Consider the following 18,407-nt stretch of genomic DNA (forward strand, 5'->3'; position numbering starts at 1 on the left):
CTCCACCTGGTGGGCACCCAGCGGCTCCGAGGGGCACGGCGAGCCTCAGCCGGCGCCGCTGCGGCCGCGGAGAGCGGCAGAGCCGCTCGGGGATGCCCCTCAGAGCCAGCCCGGGGCGCGTTGCCTGGGAACGAACCACGATCCTGGGGGATCGCCTTCAGAGGCTCCGCCTGAGACTTGAGCCACCACCGCACAGCCCCTCCCTGGCCCCGCAGCGCCGCGCCGAGGCAGCCAAAGTCCTGTGGAGCACAGCCCGGCCAGGGCTGCGGCAGCCGCCGGCCCGGACGGGCGGGACTACAGGGCCCAGGCTGCCGCGGGCGGGAGGGCGGTGCCGCCGCCGTGCGCCGCCGCCGTGCCCGGGCTGGGCCCGCCCGCCGCGCCGAGAGCATGGCCGGCTTCGCCGACCTGAATCTGCCGCAGGGAGCGGACAAGAAGTCCCTGCAGAGCCTGCTGGAGGCCGCGGCGCACCGTGAGTCTGCGAGCGGGGCGGGCGGCGGGGCCGGCCCGGAGCTCGGTGGGGCCGAGCTGGGGAGCGCGGCCGGCCCCGGCCAGGAGGGCAGCGGGACGCGAGCGGCGGCTCCCCTGGCACGGCAGGCCCTGCCGGAGCCTGCGGGCTGGGCTGGCACGGCCGGACTCCCGGGATGAACCTTCCCTTCCCTCCGTTTCCCCCGGCGCCGCTCCGCTCAGCCCGCGGCTCTCTGCCAGCCCAGTGCCCAGGGCTGGCTCTGCCCGGGACGGAGGCGCAGGGGAAGCTCCTGCTGCGCCTTGCAGCTCTGTCTCTGCCTGCTTGTCCCGGTGTCACGGTTGGTTCTTCCCCTACGTGCACAAGTTTTTCCGCCGGCAGTTTGGGAGGGCTCGGCTCTTTTCCTGCAGAGCTGTTGTTCAGCCCCGTGCTGCCTGTGCGGGGTTCGGGGCGGGAGGTTTGAATGCCCCCGGCAGGTCTGTCATCCTCCCCAGAGCCTGTGAACCAAACCTTCTCCTCCGTTCACTCAGCATCGTTTGGGATTACTGCTTTGCCTTCTCCGGCAGCTCTGCGTTATCTGCACTTTTTAACAAATGTCCTGAGTACAGCAGTTTTCCATAAAGAAAGTCACAAACAGGGCCAGGCTAGGCCAGAGCCTTGGGGACACCAAACCCGTGTATTTGTGTTCATAAAGCTCTGCATTGAGTGAGAGTTGTCAGGCCAGGGCTATGTTAAAAGCCAAACAGATTTTTTTTGTCTACTTCAAAGCACTTTTGGGGTGAACCAGTCGTCTTAAAAAATAATAGAAATCTAAACATGCGCGTGATTATTAACTGTAGAACATTTAAGTAATGAGTATTTTACAGTTTTCTCATTGGAATTGCTTTTTACTATATATTTACTAAATTTTTACTGTGTCTTTTTCAGTGGGATATTCTATAGTTGCACTTAATCATGTCATCGACTTTAAAGAAAAGAAGCAGGTAATTTTTCTTGGGGTTATTTGTTCTTACTGTGTTTTCTTTAGTAAATCTGCTGCCTTATTCCATGTTTCCAGATAGCTTTAGCTGCAGAATGCACATCTAGATACAAGCACAAATCTCTATTTGTAACAAAACTCCCATTTATATTTCAGTAGAACTGCCTTCGGATTAATTTTTAATATGGTTCATGTACTGTCCCACAAAAATAGTTTCCTTAGTGTGGTAAATTTCTTCTTAAGATTGGAACACAGTTTTTGTTTACATGTAAACATAACCCATGACATTTTTAATAACTTTGTTCTGTTCTCTTTCAAGGAAATCATCAAGCCAGTATCCCCTTCAGAGTTGTTTCCATCTTTACCTATTGTACAAGTATGTCTAGTTACATTCTATATATATACACTGGTATTCCGAGTTACCCTTTTTTACCTTTGTGTGTTTGTATATGGGATTTTGTGTATGAGGTGTTAATCAAAAAAGAAAAATTTGTCCATTATTTCATGGTTCAAACTCCAAGCGTTGGAAGAATAGTAAACTCACATCAGGATAGGCTCTATTAGTTATTTTAGAAATTATTAAAGAAATTGCTTTGTTTGAATTTTGAATCTGTTTGTAGTGGAATAATCACAGTACAGTTCTTGAAATTTAAGTTTCGAAAATAATTTTGTGGTTTTGATGGAGCAAAATTTGGATATAAAGAAATACAATAATATGTTTTGGGTCACTGACATTGATTAATTCAAGAACTGCTTTTCATTGCAGTTGTGGCCTGCCTGGGGAATCATAGTAGTAGTAAATTATACTCAATTTTTCTGCATGGTTGTTTTTCTTTTCTTTCTTTGCTTTCTATTCATCCTTCCCCAGAGAAACACAGTAAGTGTTCTTTGTAAGGACAGGTATAATAGCAAAGAGATAATGTAAATTAGGGAAGTGTAACTACAAACTTTAGAAAATTAGTATAGCAAGACTATAAGCATGACACCATTTTCTTTTTATAGCAGACTGGGTGGAAATTACCACAAATTTTTGCATTGGGTTATTAATTTTTTTTTATATTATTCTTTTTTCTGTAGGGGACATCTAAAAGAATTAAAGTCTTGACCCGGCTAACACTTGTTGTTTCTGATCCTTCCCACTGCAATCTCTTGGTAAGTATACTCAGCAATCAATTTTGCAACTTTTATTTCCTTTTCTTAATGAATGAATGAAACTGAAAATTCTATGGGGACAACATCCTGGAATTTATAGGGCACTCAGCAGTGGCTTCTGAAATTGCATCTCTAACAAGTAATGTGATCATGAGGAGATGCAGACTTACAAGAGTGTATATGGCGTCTGTTGATCATTTGTCAATATGGAAAAATAGTTCTGTTCCTTGATTTCTGGACTTCTGTGCATGAACTAGAAGACCATGAGTAACCCTTGCATCTGGTTATGTTTTTGTGCTACAAGATCAAAGCAAAAAGTGTGTCTTAATAAATTGCTGGGACAAGCCTCAAATTGAGAATAAATGACTTCATTGTAGAAACCTGCTGTGTAATTTGATGATTATTGGCTTTGTTTTAATACTTGACAGGGAAAAAGGATTTTTTTTCCTCATTGTTTTGGTTGTAATCATTGTGCGTGTCAGAATTCAAAGTAGTAATTGTTTCCTCCTTTTATAGAGATCAACATCTGCAAACATAAGGTTATATGACATCATAGCAGTATTTCCAAAAACTGAGAAGCTGTTCCATGTAAGTACCATCATCTCATCAGTAATGCTCGTTCAGTAGCCTTTAGTGCCTTGTGCTAATCTAAGTACATGGTTTTGTTTTGATTTTATGCCCCATTTATAAAGGCCTCATGGAGTTAATCAAACATTATAGGCTGCCTGGGCAGTTGATGGGCTGAGGGGTTTGGGAGGATTTGCAGGAGGCTGCAGGACTCTGAGGTGACAGGTTAAAGTCTGAAATATCTACCTTGTCTACCTGATGGAGGGACTTGTATGCCCTGCACTGTGGTTGCCTTTATGTGCCTTGTACTCTAGTGAGGAGAGAAAACATTCTTTTTCCCCCTCCAATATATGTGTATATCATCATGTAGAAAACTTTTGTCTTCAGCTTTAACTTCTCAAACTCTTGACAACTTCCCTAAAATGCACTTGTGATCTTCTGTTAGAACTAATTATTCCTCAAAAATGCTAGGGAGGATTTTAAAGTGGAACTAATGTGGTTCTGTGAGTTACCTGGTAGCTGTTGACCTCCATTTCCTTCATATTTTATTTAAATTGTTCTCAAATACTTCATAACAGTTGATGTCGATGTTCTGATTTGGTGGAGCACCTTGAAAGAAGTTATGTTTTTGTCAGAATTTTTCTTACAAAACCCAAAATTGTGATGTCTGATCTGTTGTAAGCTTGTAAATATTAAGTCTGAATTGGGTGAGTAGGTGGAAGTGTTCCATCTCTGTTAGCCTTGGCAGGCAGACATGCAGTTTAAAGCAGTGTGAGGGACAGGGACAGCAAAAAAAAAGTGAGTTTCTTTGAAGAATTTACTTTCAAAGATATTTACTTTCAAAACTTCTCAGTTTAAAACTAAGTCTGGTGGTTGTTTTTTTAAAATAAGTTAAAGCCACTTTCCAGTACTGTTGAATACCTGTTTTGCTACATTAAAATTGCATTATTCTGTTTTGTTTTTCTACATTATTTCTACATTTTTCTACATTATTTTCTACATTATTTCAAGTCTTGTCCAAGTAAACTACAAAGCAGGAGCTGTCAAAGAATATGAACTTTAGAGAATTTTTCAGCCAAATTCAAACATTAATTATAAGAGTTACAGCAAAATTAAACAAATTTCTGAATTTTATTTCCCTTGAAAGATTTTAGGACTCTTCAGGGTGTGACAGAGGCAAATGGTTTAAAATATTTTTTGCTGGCCACTCTCCACCTCTTTCTTTTGATATCTGGCAATAATGTAAAATCTAATTTCTCAAGTGAGTTCAATCAGTTTATCATGTGCTTAAACAAGCACCTGAAAGTAGGTGATCAGCTGGGGTGTGCTGTGTTGTTTTTTTGGGAAAAGGGTATTCTCTCACTTAAGGGTTATTAGTGTTTATTTTCAGCCATATCGCGCCTCCTGCTGCAGTTGCACATCCAGCTGTGGCAGCGTTTAAGCAGCCACTCATTTCTGCAGTCCCTGCCTGCTTTGCTGAGCTGCTTGCTTGCTCAGCTGCATGGCAGCTTGCTTGGAGGAGCCTGCTTTTGGCTGAGCAGTAACCAGAGGTTTTGCCAAGTTCTTTTGCAGGCAGATCCCCTTTCCCAGAGTGATTCAGCAGGCAGCCCCGCGGAGCTGTGCCAGGGCAGAGCAGTGCTGTGCTCTGGCAGGGCAGTGCAGGCAGGGTCTGGCTAAGCTGACACTCTGGCAGGTGATGGGCAGGCTGTGAGGAAAGAGGCAGGATTGTCAGTGAGATTATCTCCATTGCTTCCATGCTGGCAGCACTTTGAGCTGGGGATGGAACCCAAGTGTGTTTTTTGCAAAGTGCACGAGGTGGAAGACTTCATTCATCCTTCACATTCAGGGCAGGTTTGTATGGCTGCATTTTGTTTAGAGATTTTAGAATATCTCCCTGTGCAAAACTGATTCAGTTTCACAGAGGTACCACACAGGTGAAAGGGACTTTACATAGGGCGTTTCAGCACATACAGTTTGCCTCTTACAACTCATGGATATTTCATTATTAAGAATAAAGCCTTCAAGAGTGGGTCTTGCATGACAAATAAACTTCCTATTGGCTTTTGGTAACTCAGCCTGAGCTCAAGAGCATCATCTTTCTCACCAACAATTTGACACTTGTGTTTTCTCCATAGAACAAGATTTTTCATGTTTTTGTGAAAAAATTACATGACCCTTGGAGGTGTACTCCAGTTTTAGCATGGCCCAAAACTAGTCTGTGCCCTTTTGTCACACCAGGGAAGCTCTTTTGTGGCTGAGTGTGGCAGTGATATGTACTGAAAGATGTGCTCAAATTCTTCATATAATTTATATCCTTTAGGGGATGAGGAAGCCATGTTTGCCAGTTGTAGAATGGGCCCCTTGTTTGTCTCCCAAAAATATTGTTTTGGCCTGCAGCAGGAATGCCCACCCCATGCAGGTAATAGGGTCTGTACTTGCTGCTTTTAAAAAATGTTGCTTTCTAAGATTTCTGATTGTTTAAATTATATTAGTTAGCTCTGTCTGCTGTTTTTAAGCACTTAGCACATCACTAATATCTCAAAAAGCCTGCATATGCACATCTGAAGATGTAGTGCAAAGTCAGATTTCAATGTTTATTCCTAGAACGTTTGCCAAAGCTTGCTTCAGAGCCCCCAGACAGTGGCAGATGTATTTATTAATGGCTGGCTGGAGTTCTCCCAGCAGATGGGGCTCTTGCCCACAGTGCTGCCAGGCAGCTGCTGGGCTGTGCAACTTGCTGCATGTCATTTTCTGGATGAAGTTGTTGCACTTCAGATCTTCTCAGCAGCCAGGGTAGTCTCAGCTTGGCTGCATGTTTGATTTGTCTGGGAGCCAGAGCTAGGCTGAATATTAGAGTTCTTGGAGAAATCTGCTCTCCAGTTTTTCATGCAGTGCAGGAATTCCTCATATGTGAGGAATATGGCTCACAGTTTGGTTTTCCTTGGTGGTATTTTCTGACATGTTCATGTCACTGGAATCCTGTCGATATCCTGGCTTTTGAGTCACTCCCTGTCCCGCTGTGCTTAATTTACAAATTTTCCAGTGTTTCTGGAGCTGATTAGGAAGGCTTGATTTCTCATCAAATAGGACAACTTGCATGTGTCTGATGTCTGTTCTTGCTTCCCTTAATTTTTGCCATAATATCTTCCTGAATTTTTTATGACCTCGCTGACATATTTTCTAGGGCATGATTCAGAGCTATTTGTTCTGTGCATGTTCCCATAAATCACCTCAGTGTAGTAGTTTGTGCCTCATGTAAGAAAAGGAGGGAAGCTGACTGCAGTAGGGCTGAACTTCCTCTTGGAAATCTAATTCCATGCCATAGATTCCACAGGCAGCCCATGTCCTGTCTAATGGAGGATAAAGATAAAGGTAGGGCATGAAGGAAAAGTTCAGTCTGAATGTCCTAGCAAAGACATTTCAACTTCAAAAACCTTGGTGGTGGTTTGCCTGCATGTGTACTGTGGCTGTCTTGTCTAGGAAAGAGTGCTATCAACAGCTAAGAAACATTCCTAAAGATGGGCCTGTGCTCTCATCTCCATCCAAATTCCATGTGAACAGAGTGGTAGAAGACCAGTTTGCCAAGCAGCAGTGTGCCTTGTGTTAGAGCAGCCCTTACCACTGCTTTTGTGCCAGTGGGAGGAGGGATGAATGGTTGGCACCTGGCCCAGGTGTATTTGGAGCAGTTGCTGCCAGGTTTCTGTGTGCAGAGAGTTCCCCAACACAGAGAAAATTCCTTTTCAACTTCCCCATCCTGTCTTACCTTTTTTGTTACAACACTGCTTACAGACATTAGTCTAGCCCTGTGTAATCATCCTTACAGAGTAGGCATATATAATTCCTACCTTGGGTGCATGAGATTAATGTCAATCAAAGACTCCCTTTTAGGGTCCCTCAATTTTCCCTGTATCTCAGTGTGAGGAGTCTTCTGCCCCTTGTTCATTTCCTCTGTCTCTCAATACAACCTGTAAATTGTGGTGTGAATTCAAAGCTACATTCTTAAACTGCAGCCTTCAATGCTGTCTCCAGACTCTGCCAGAGGTGTGCCTCTCAGGAGGAGCTGCACCCAGACAGGAAAGGGAGGCTCTGAGGATTGGTCTCCTGCACCAACAGTCACATTCTGCTTTTTTCCCATACTTTTCTCTATTGCTTCTGGTAAAAGTAATTAATCCTGAAAACAACCAGATGCTGCTCTGGAAGCAGAGCATGATGGTACAAGGGGCAGTTCCTGCAGTCTTCCCTTTCTAAATTGGGGTTGGTCTTTATTATCTGTGAGTTCTTTTGTCAAAAGCCAACATTGCTTCTGCATGTCCTCTGTCAGACAAAAACAAAGAAGTAAGTACTGCTTTGGGGTTGACCATTATTTTATTGGAAAATTAGTTCTATAAGAAAGGGAAAACTTGGGTTTTAAGTCTCAAATGCTGCTGTTGTATTGGCATACCTGCAATGCACAGTACCTCTTAATTTTAAAACTGAACTCACCCTGGAGAGACATTTGTTGCATTAAGAAATGAAGGAGAATATTAGTGCACCTAAAGTTAGTTATGTATTTTTTGGCATATCTAATAATCTGTTCCTGTTTCTTTGCTGTAGATTGCTTGCACAACACTAGATGTGGATCTGGTTTGCATAAATGTAACAGAAAAGCTGCCATTCTACTTCCGAAGGCCCCCTGTGAATATGGTAAATTTACATCTAAATTGCACTCTTGCTGTTAGACTGACATTAAATACAAAATCTGAGTCGAATTCCCGACTGCTTTCCACCCACCATTCCTATCCAAGTGGTTCTTTTATTTTCTTGCATAATGTATAGTTTTGTTTCAAATGTCCTTCACTTCAGGGCCTCCACTGTAGCACTTAATACACATTGATGTATGTTCTTTCTTTTTCTCCTCCTGTCCCCCACTTAAGAAGGCAGAAGTGGTGTTCCCAAGGAGTGGAAACAGAGCCTTCAGGCCACTGTGCTGCTAAGCAGGGAGATATGGTGTGATTGCTGACAAAGCTGCTTCCCAAACCAGAAATGGTACAGCTGTGTCAAAACAGATAAACAGCCCTTTGATATAAAAGACAGGAAATGTGAATGGCAGTGTCAATTTAGGAGAAGGATGTTGTGCTGGTTACTTGAAAGACAACTGTATTGAATCCATACTTGGACAAAAGAATGTCTTGGTAAATGAACCCAGTGTAGCATTGCTAAATATATGCTGTGGGACCCAAGATGGCTATCAATGTGCATCAAATATAGTTCTGCCTGCTGTTGGTAGTTTGCCAGAAAACTTAATCTGAGCGTGCTCTTATGGGAACTTGTTTTCTCCTCTGAGTGTATGTAAAGGTTGATTCCACATGGGCATTCTTGGCTGATGTAGAACTTAGTTCTCAAAATTTTAAATTTGGAATCGGCTAGTAATCCTACTTCCTTTTCTTAGAAAGTTTGACCTAGAATAAAAATTCAAAATAAACTAGAATTAATTCTGAGACAGAATAACAATAATACATTGGCATTTATGGTAAACTGAGGATTTCAACATTCCACTTGGAATAACAATTTTGTATGAAACACTGTATGAAAGAACCCTAGCTGTCTAAAACTGCAGCAGCTGGCCCAGGTAAGGAGCTGTGTGGCTCTTAGAGCCCTGTGTTGGGAGACATTTTCCTTGCAAGCTACCTCTCATTTTCCACACTCCCAGCCTCAAGGCAGTCTGTCTGTGGGCAGGTCTGTGCATCCTGGGGCAGTCAGTTTTGGTTGTTACAATGCCAGACAGATTGGCAGGCAGCTGAAGTGGTAGGGATGAGGTTAAAAACTACCTTGACTGGAAATTGCTGTATTGCCATCACCTGTTTGGTTTTGATGAATTCAGGCTTCTCTTGTTTGCAGCTATCAGGCCAGATCTATGTAAAACATTTGATGCATGTATAGCTTCTGTTGTGCTTGCATACAGAGGTCATGCATGGCTGGGAGCTGGATTAATTCCAGCTGTATTCAGTTACTGGACTCTCTTACAGTAGTACCATTGCAGCCTATTTTAATAATATTTATGTAAGAGTAGAGTATCATTTCAGGCAAATGTAGGATTGCCATGGAACAAAGAACTCCTGGCCTTACACTGTGTCTTTATTGCTAGCACACTGTGTGCAAGCTTATTAACCTTTCTGTGTTTGCAAAAACAAGGATACTGGGCTTTTGGTGAGGCACAGCAAAGGATGTCAAAGCAGCTGAAAACATAACCAGTACATTACTATTTGAAACCTCTTCTGTGATTCAGTGTTTTCTGACATTGTCACAAACACCAGAGTATGCTGTGAGACAGGAGAAGGGTCCTTGTTGCTGCTTTTGTGCAAGGAGGAATTGTTCATCTGCCACACATGGCTACTGAGGGAAGTGATGATCTTTCTTACAGCAGGTGGGGGACTAGAGGACTTGAGTCCTCAAAGTTTCAAGACAGCAGATTACCAGCAATGGTTATCTGTCTCCTTGACTCTGACTGTGTGTATATATTAGTGATAGCCAGTTACAGCAAATAAGTGGTTTGTTTGTTAAACCTCATTTATCTGTCCAAGATTTATGCACACATATCTGGTGTACAGTGAAGCCTTCCCCCACTCTCCTTCCATGCTATACTGTGCTCTTACTGGAACAATTCTGCCTTATTTTTTTTGTATGTGACACAGTTAAAGTGAGAGTAAGCTGCATCAATAACAGACAGCAGTTGTTAGATTGTTAGGCTTCTCTCCTTTTGATTTTTGATCACTCTCTTTCATGTGAAGGCAATAGATCGAGGCATTTACTTTGAACTTCTTTACACACCTGCCATCAAAGACTCCACTATGAGAAGATACACAATTTCAAATGCCATCAGCCTGATGCAGATCTGCAAAGGAAAGGTAAGCTGTCAAAGTGAAAACAAGGTAATTAAATCAGTTCAAATTTTTCTAGAGTTGTACAGACTGAGCCATTTTAAATGAGTTTGATGCTGGGACATCTGAAGCTGTGACTAAATCTTGGCCTACTAACACAAGGACACAATCATTGTAGCTCCAGATACTTCCACTCTTGCACCATTGCATGCTTTCTTCTTAAGCTGTCAAGCTGTTAAATTCTTTTTCCAGAACAACCCATGTGTTGTTATGGTATGCAATTCCCAAAAACAAAAGTGGGAGGGGATGGAGGGAGATTAAAGTGCCAGACATCTAAGGTTTGCACTAGAACTGAAATTCATGTATTTCTTTAAAATCTTCCACTTCATATTTCTCATTAACCAAGAGCTCTTTTGACTGCCTACTTTGAATATGGAGGCTAAAACACAATTTAAAAAAAAGAAGTAGAAATCTTGTTTTGTTAACAAGTAAATTCTCTGTGTCCAAAATAGACCAAACAGCTAGCTGGCTGTCAGCCAAGGCTTTGCTGCAGTCAGATGAGCTGCGTTCTTCCATGCTACTGAAACCCAAGGAAGAAGTAACTTTGGGATGCCTGTAACCATTGCTTTCATAACTTACCTCCTCCCAGGCTACCAGGTTAAGCTGTCTGTTATGCTGTGTCCTCTCAGGCCATGCTTTTTAATATGGGGTCATATCAAATTTAACAGAAATTGTAGCTCCCTCTTTTGTATTGTAAATGGCCTCTGCCACATGTAGCTAGTCTAGAGAAGCTGGATTTGGAAAATCTGAAATGGGATGTAGAGCTTGGAAGATAAATTAAAAGTAGATCCATCATTACCTCAATTCTCCTCAATCATGGCAGCTCTTATAGAACAGCAGGGTGGGTGAAACAGATTCATTCCGTGGTGCTCCAGAGAAGGTGAGTGTTTGCACAGCCTCTCCTGAGAAGCCCAGCTCTGGCAGGTAATAACATGAAGTACTGACTTGGACATGACTTCTATACACACCAGACCACTTTCCTTTGAAATTCCCTTTTTGATACCGTTCCTCTTTCCTCTGTGCAGTTCAGGATGTGCTTCTCATGTGGTTGTTGATGAACTGGAGAGCACCAGTTCATGGTGTCATGGGTAGGGCAAGCGAGATGTTCAGGCTCTCAGTCTGTCCACGGTGCCCTTTGACTCTGCATCTGTCAGTCAGGGTTTCATCTGTGCCTGGAAGATAAAGCAGCTGGAGCTGCACAGGACAACTTGTTGTCAGGCATGGAAGAGGACTGCTAGCTTGTCTTTGTTCTTTGCCTCCAGACTCAGTAGGCTGTGGACCAGCAGAGGTGGTTATTAGCCCTACTGAGAGTTTGCCTCTGTGAGTGAGGTGGAGGCCCTTGTTTCAATGGAGCATGGGATGCTTCTGATGACACCTGGCATGCAACTCTCATGTTCTGTAACCCATAGTAGCTTTTGGATACTTTTATTCCTTCTCTGTTGTAGCAGGGCAGAGAAACCTTCAGAAATTTACTTGTGTTCTCAGAGCTTTGAGCAGTGTCTTTAAAACATTAAAATGTGCAGGGAATGAAGGAGAAACTCCCCTGCCTTGCCAGACCGAAGGTGTGTATAGCGACAGTCCCTCACCTGCTGTGTTTTGGTAACTGAGTTGGAGGCTGCCTGGAGCAATGTACTGAACAGCTGCTGTCTGCTTTACCTGGGGAGATAGTGTTTTGCCTTTTAGATTTGCCTTTAGCTCTTGCCTTGGATTTGCCTTTGCCTGCTGCTCTTCACTTGCCAGCAGTGCTTTTCTTACCTGCTCGTGTCCCTCCTCCATGTTACCTGTCCCCTAGTAAAAGCCTTTGAACCAGGCAGAGCATATCTCCAGTGCCCAGCAGTGATCCACAGTCCTGTGCTGGCTTCAGATGGCTCACACAGCTGCTCTGAGCCTGGGTGACAGGCATTAGTTGCTACAGTTTGCAGCAGGAAACTTGAGTTTTCCCAGCAAACTCTTGCAGTCAGCACCACTTATGCCCAAAAGCACCTCTGGGATCCATAGTGTAGTCGTTTTAAAGGTGAAGTATTCAGAAAAAACAATGTCCTAGGCTCCATCAGGATGTGTGCTGTTAAGTCACTTTGATGTATATATTGTTTCTGCTTCTGGCTTTCCTTGTGGGGAGGCAGAGTCATCTGTCCCATCCTTGTCTTCTCAGCACATGAGGAAACCTGGGGCACACTGAACATGCAGTCATGTTGACACAGGTCTTTCAGTTGCTGAGTTTAGCTGCACACAGAGCATTTTCTTCCAATATCTGCCCAGCTCTTTGTGCTGTGGAGGTGGCAGGGGAAGCAGAGCAGTGTGGGGAAACCCCCACCCTGAAACCAGAGCTGGGTGATGTGTTGGTGGTACTGACATCAGAGAGGGAAAGTCTGTCTCTGCCTCAGCACAATTCTAATTCTCACCCACTCAAGCAGGAATTCCCAAAGCCCTTTATTCAGTATAATAAAAGGTGCAGGGAGATTTTGCTGCTGCAGAGTTACCAGCTGAGCCATGCAGGCCCCCCTAGGTGAGCATCCTTGAGCTCAGCATCACAAGAGCTCTGGCAGCTGAGCTGTGGGATCTGCCAGCCCCACTGTAGTCACATGCCTGTTCTGCAGAAACGTTTTGGGAGAAAAGGGAGAGGGATTTCTCTGCCTGGTGATGTTCATAGGGGTGCCAGTGTTAAGGGAAAGGAGTGTGTGACACAAAGTGGCTGCCACTGCCTAAGTGTAGATGCATTTCCTGAGCCAGTGTGGGTATGGTCAAGGCTAACACAAATGCCTTGCATTGAGTGGTACTGCAGCAGTACAGACTGAAAATCTGGGAGCACCAAACTGTCTCAAGGCACTGTCTGTAAGCTGCTTCTGGGGGATCCTGGACTCCTAAATCTATTTCTCTTACAGCTCAGGGTGAGTTGTTGTTTATGTGGAGCCTTTTTCAACCGGTGTAAATGAAGGGGACACTTGTTAACACAGTGGCTGCAATTTTTCTTTACCCTTAAGGGCACTTTGAAGTCCAGTATGAGAGATACAGGCTGATAGGTGATTGCTTAATGCCATCACTCTGGACATTACACTGCTTATATCACGTCCCTAAATTAAGATTCCCACCTCAACAGAGTTCATCTGAGGGCATCAGATACTCTGATGTTTAATTGGGCTCTGAGCCTGAACTTAGCTAATGCTCAAAAAATTTTTTGTATCTTTCATTTCTTGGAGCTGTCTGACAGATGAATGTTTGTACTCTTTTGTTTTCCAGAACATAGTTATATCTAGTGCAGCTGAAAGGGTAAGTCTTGGATTTTTTTTTATTAATCAAAACAAATTGAAGATTTATCTGTGGCTGAAAATACAGCTTTAATTACACATTAAACATATAAAAATGTATGTTTAAATATGGTTGCCATTACCAAAGAATTGTATTGTGGGTTTTGGGACTTTTTTTTGGTCAGTTGTTTTGTTTTGTTGGTTTTGGGGGCATTTTTTTTTTGCTGTTGCTGTGGTATTTTTCATTACAGTTTTGTCCCAGATGGACACACTGTTTGCCAAAATAGTGGTATTTGCTTGATTTACTGTTATGTTCAGTAGCTTGCTATTATATAGCATTTAATCTTGCCTATCTGATAGCCTTGGCCTGCCTGCTCACACTGTGAGCAAAGGCATTCACATATCCAAACTTTGTTTTGTTTTAGCCTCTAGAGCTCCGAGGTCCTTATGATGTGGCTAATCTGTATCCTTTCCCAAAGTCAAAGGCAGCAGTTAGTAGTAGCATTGGAAAGTTCAAAGTGGTTTTGAAATTCTTTTCATCCTTTACAGTCCTTGAACTTTATACAGTGGTACTTGCTGGTGACCCATTCAGTGAATCAGGGCTCTGAGTGTGTGGAAGGAGCAACAGATCTTGGTCATGGGGTGGCATGAGAAGTCACTGTGACTACTAATGTTTGTGTTCAGCTCCAGGAATGTTTTGTTGTGATTTGTATTAATGTTGTGTGGGTGTAAATGGAGAAATTAATAAAACCCATTAAAATCTAAGGACACTATGAACCAAACGAGAAATTATTACTTAGTATCTCCAAAGTGTCACATTTTTGGTAGCAGAAGCTATAAAATTGGTTTCATGTAAAATTAAAAGTCCCTATCTGAGCAGTAACTACTTCTGGTCTGGATTTTCCAGTCCTTAGTTACACATGTAATGTTAAAAAAACTTGTTGTGTTCTAGAAACAAAGGAGAGTGTATTTTCTTCCCTTCTTTTTGGAGTTCAGATGCATTTTTGTTACTCTCCCCACCCCTGAAGCACATATTTGGCCTGTCCCTGGAAGGGAAGGAGCATGCTCTGAGTCATGAGAGCCATGTGGGAGGCTGTGTGGCCTGGAAGGATTTTATGCAAAACACTTTTTCTTCCCTCTAAAAATGAGCAGTCAGGCTCAAGCCAAATTAACACAGCTAAGGTGGTGTCATCCCTGCTAAAAGTGGCTGGAAACTTCAGCATAATGCTTTAGTATCAGACAGTACCCTGTCCCCAAAGCTGAAATTTTCTTGGGGGCAATTTTTTTCTTGATTATGCATATCTAAAATGTTTCTGTGTTGACAGACTTTTATTTTCAAAAGTACAGCTTCTTGTCTGGAAATAAACAACATTGCCAGGAGCTTTCCAGGAGGGCTGCTGGGGAACTGCAGCCAGGAGAATTGGGCGCCTCATTTCTGCTTCTGGGTAACCTTATGCAAAATGTCACTTTGAGTTACAGCTTTGCTAATTCCCAGTTATTTGTAGAGTAAGCAAGCCTGTCGTGCAGAGAGCCTTCCCTGTTGTGTGTGTTGCTTCCTGTGTGTTTGATCCTGAGCAGCAGTGACAGAGGTTTGCTGTTTGGCCTGTCAGAAGGTGAAGCAAAGGCAGCTGTGTCCACCAACTGCAGAGCCACCATGCTGCATGGAGGTGAGCACTTGGAAGCTCCTGTAAATAATGTGTGCATTTGTTAAATTGAGTTCTTGTGGATGCATATTCTGCAAAAGGTCTGAGACCTTACAGAGCAGGTCAGATCAGGGTTTTACTTCTTTGTCCAATGCATGAAGAGGAGCTTGTGTGGCAAGGCTGTTTCATTTTCCCTCGTTGCCATGTTGGCCAGTCAGTGGCTGAACTGGCGGTGCTGTCTGTGCTGGAGGACTCGTGCAACCACATTAATGAGTCAGAAAGGATTGAACCAAAATAGGAGCCTGCTGCTGTGCTTCATAGTGAAACTGCCCCATTTCAGAAAGGTTTGAATGCTGATTTTAGTGACACTCCAAACAACTCAGTGATTGAAGTAAAAAACTGGGTATGCATGTGTTTTGCATTTGCCTTTTTGCAGCATGTGTGCAGAAGCACCTTAGTCATGTCCCTTTCTGATGCTTTAATACGTGGATTATTTCTGACTCACTCTTCAGTGTGTATCATTTCAAACTCATGGAAAAATCAACAGGTTCTCCTCCAGCCTGCTGCTCATCTACATAGAAATACAGAGTTTATCAAATTTATGTGAGATTTCTCAAGCCTGTCATCCATCTTATCTGTGAAATTAAATAGCAAGTGTCATTTCCCTTGTCCCAGAGAGGATACTAGCCCAGAATAAGTCAATATATTTTGTCAAGGTTCTTGCAGAGCCTCTCTGCTAATAGAGTATTTGTAGGGAACAGGGACTCTCTTCTAACTCAAATTTTGCTGAGAAGCTTCCCACCAGTAATTACAAAATTGAATTGGGCTCAGTAGGTTATTGGACCAGTATTTCATGATAATGTTGAGAGTTTAGTAAATAAAATTCTTGAATACCATAAATACTTCCTTGGTATGTAGGGGATCCTCTGCCAATACAATTGTGCCCACATAGTCTAAGAATCCTGGGGTATGTGAATGCATTTTTTAGTGTTTTTTTAATAACAGTATGTTTGGCTCAGAAGTGCTTTTGACAGTGCTTCAAGAATGTGTCCTTCTGTGATTATTGAACTGACTAAGCCTGGTTTCCTATGGTTTTGTGTCTCTGCAGCTCCTCAGCCCCTGCAGACCTTGGTTTTCCTTGGTTTGCTATAATTCTACACCCACCATTGTATTTCCCCCAGTATTTTCTCCACTCTGTAATGCAGTGAATCCCGAGCTCCTGCCCTTGCAGGTTGCTTCCCTGCTGTGTGTGCTGACTGGCTGGTTGCTCATCATGTCCAGCTGTGGGTTGGGGCATAGACACCTGAACTGAGCATGCCTTAAATGCATTTTATTTCAGCATTTGAGGTGCTGGTACTGCAGCTTCTGCTTGTGTATTCCAGAAACTCGAAAGAGTGCCTGTGGCGTGGTGTACACGGTGAAGAAGCCTCGCAAGGTTGAGGAGGAGGAAACAGCAGTGCCAGCCTGCAAAAAAGCTAAGACTCAAGCTTGAGGACTGAACAAGTTGTCAACAGAAGCCTCCATCTCGTCTTTAGCCAGTGTTGAGTCTTCCTCCAACCAACCTTATTTTTCCCTTACTACCTTGCTCAGCCTGCAGAAGAGTTATTCTTCTAGCATTCAAGTGAGGAAAACTGTGGGAATGAGACTGCTGAATAGTGTTCACCACATCTGAAAGGTCATGCTGGGCTTCTGGCCAAGGGCAGGAGACTGACTCTTCACCCTCCCTTAGGTGTCCTAGAGTTAATGCAAACTCAACAGAACATTTCTAACGTGGAAGTTTTTACTTGTACACATGCATTCCTTTTTTATTAAAAAACATGTCTAAGAACACATGCCTTCATAGTCTAGCTCTTCTGGTTTCTCAAGTTTTGAACACATCTCTGTACAGCTGCAAGCCTGTAGATGAAGTTTACCTTCAAGTGGCCTGTGAAGAAACTTTTCAATCAGCTCCTGAAGCACTGTATCTAATAAAGTTTCTTCTCCCCCAGTTTCCTGAAGCACGTTGCTGTGGCCACTTGGGTGCCTGAATGATTGAACTGTTGCTGGGTTAGGTGTGGAACAGACTGAGTTAGCCAGCACTGATGTCATTTCTGTTTCCTGCCAGGCTTGCTGCCAGTGTGCAGGTAATTGGGCAGAAACAAGCAGGGAGGTTGTGGCTTGCAGCACAGGGCAGCAGGTGGAGGTGAGCAGTGATTTCTGTGGAGAAAGATGTGAGCATACATCAGGCCTGTGGCTGCCAGGGTGGCACTCGTGAGCTATGGTGCTTGTGTGAGAAAAGTCTCATCTGTCTGAAGCTGTTGGCCTCAGTCTAAGAGAGCTGCCTGCAGACAGAATAGGTGGTTCTTCTTCTTGCTCCTCTGGGTTTTGTGCAACTTCAGTCCAAAACTGGCATTCCAGGAAAAGTTATTCATTGCTGCTGACTTCTGACTCCACCTCAGGATAGTGCCCAGGACATGGCTTTGGCCAGACTATAAAGCCAGCTGACATGGGTTGGTGGAGGAGTGTGAGAGCCTCTGGTATATTTGTCTGCCAGGCCACCCAGTGGATAATGAGGCATTTAACTGAATGCAGCATCTAGATACCCCTCTGCTCTGCTGTCTCCCACCTGGAGAACTGTGTCCTCAGCACAGGAAGAACATGGAGCTGTTGGAGTGTGTCCAGAGAGGGTCACAAAGCTGAGAAGGATGGAGCACTTCTGTGTGGAAGTGTTGAGAGAGCTGGGGTTGTTCAGCCTGGAGAATAGAAGGCTCCAGCACCACCTTGCTGGGGCCTTTCAGTACTTAAAGGGACTTACAAGAAAGATTACTCCAGAATATTCATCAGAGCCTGTTGTGATAGGACAAAAGATAATGGGTTTAAACTAAAAAAGGATGGATACAAGAAAGAAATCTTTTACAATGAGGGTGGTGAAACACCAGCACAGGTTGCCCAGAGGTGGTAAATGTCCCATCCCTGGAAACATTCAAGGCCAGGTGGGACAGGGCTCTGAGCAACCTGATGGTGTTGAAAAGGTCCCTGCTCGTTGCAGAGGGGTTGGAATAGATGAGCTTTAAAGGTCTCTTCCAGCCCATGGGACATCTTGCCCTGGCTGGCAGCCCTGAAGGTTGTCCTGCTTCTGCTAAAGCAAAGGAAGAAGTGCCTGCCTTTCCTAACAGGGCTTGGCATCTCTCTTGGCTTGGGTAACTGGAGCTGTCTCATGCTCCACATAGTGACTAAGAAAGAGATGATATTTTTTAAATCAAACTCAGTAATGGAACTGTAACTTTGTTTTTCTAGCTAGTTGAAATACTGTCTTTCTGCTTTCACATGTGCCTCCACTTAACAAAATAAGTGAGATGGGGTTTATCTAAGAGTGGCAAGGAGGGAGTGTAAGGGATGGCTGCTCTTGGCAGCTGAGACTTAAGTTTTTTAGGAATTTTGCAGCAGACACGATGTGAACTT

The 18,407-nt window shown here is 43.7% G+C and overlaps 1 protein-coding gene across 1 annotated transcript; it reads left to right on the plus strand.

The window, feature by feature from the left end:
* The first annotated feature begins 362 nt into the window (after nucleotides 1-362).
* On the plus strand, nucleotides 363-16,798 carry RPP30 (ribonuclease P/MRP subunit p30). Its single transcript, XM_058029566.1, has 11 exons — nucleotides 363-469; nucleotides 1,391-1,446; nucleotides 1,762-1,818; nucleotides 2,520-2,594; nucleotides 3,111-3,182; nucleotides 7,755-7,844; nucleotides 9,929-10,045; nucleotides 13,316-13,345; nucleotides 13,749-13,786; nucleotides 14,911-14,990; nucleotides 16,349-16,798. The coding sequence occupies exons 1-11, from the start codon at nucleotides 388-390 to the stop codon at nucleotides 16,456-16,458; spliced, it is 807 nt and encodes a 268-aa protein (XP_057885549.1). The 5' UTR covers nucleotides 363-387; the 3' UTR covers nucleotides 16,459-16,798.
* Nucleotides 16,799-18,407: the final 1,609 nt, after the last annotated feature.

This window comes from Melospiza georgiana, chromosome 8 (assembly GCF_028018845.1).
Source record: "Melospiza georgiana isolate bMelGeo1 chromosome 8, bMelGeo1.pri, whole genome shotgun sequence".
In the NCBI taxonomy this organism is placed as follows: Eukaryota; Metazoa; Chordata; class Aves; order Passeriformes; family Passerellidae; genus Melospiza; species Melospiza georgiana.

Coding starts and splice junctions, on each gene's coding strand:
- RPP30 (XM_058029566.1), top strand. CDS start 388: ATGGCCGGCTTCGCCGACCTGAATCTGCCGCAGGGAGCGGACAAGAAG. Junction 2,595..3,110: donor CTTCCCACTGCAATCTCTTG/GTAAGTATACTC, acceptor CTCCTTTTATAG/AGATCAACATCTGCAAACAT. Junction 13,787..14,910: donor CCTTATGATGTGGCTAATCT/GTATCCTTTCCC, acceptor CAGCAGTGACAG/AGGTTTGCTGTTTGGCCTGT.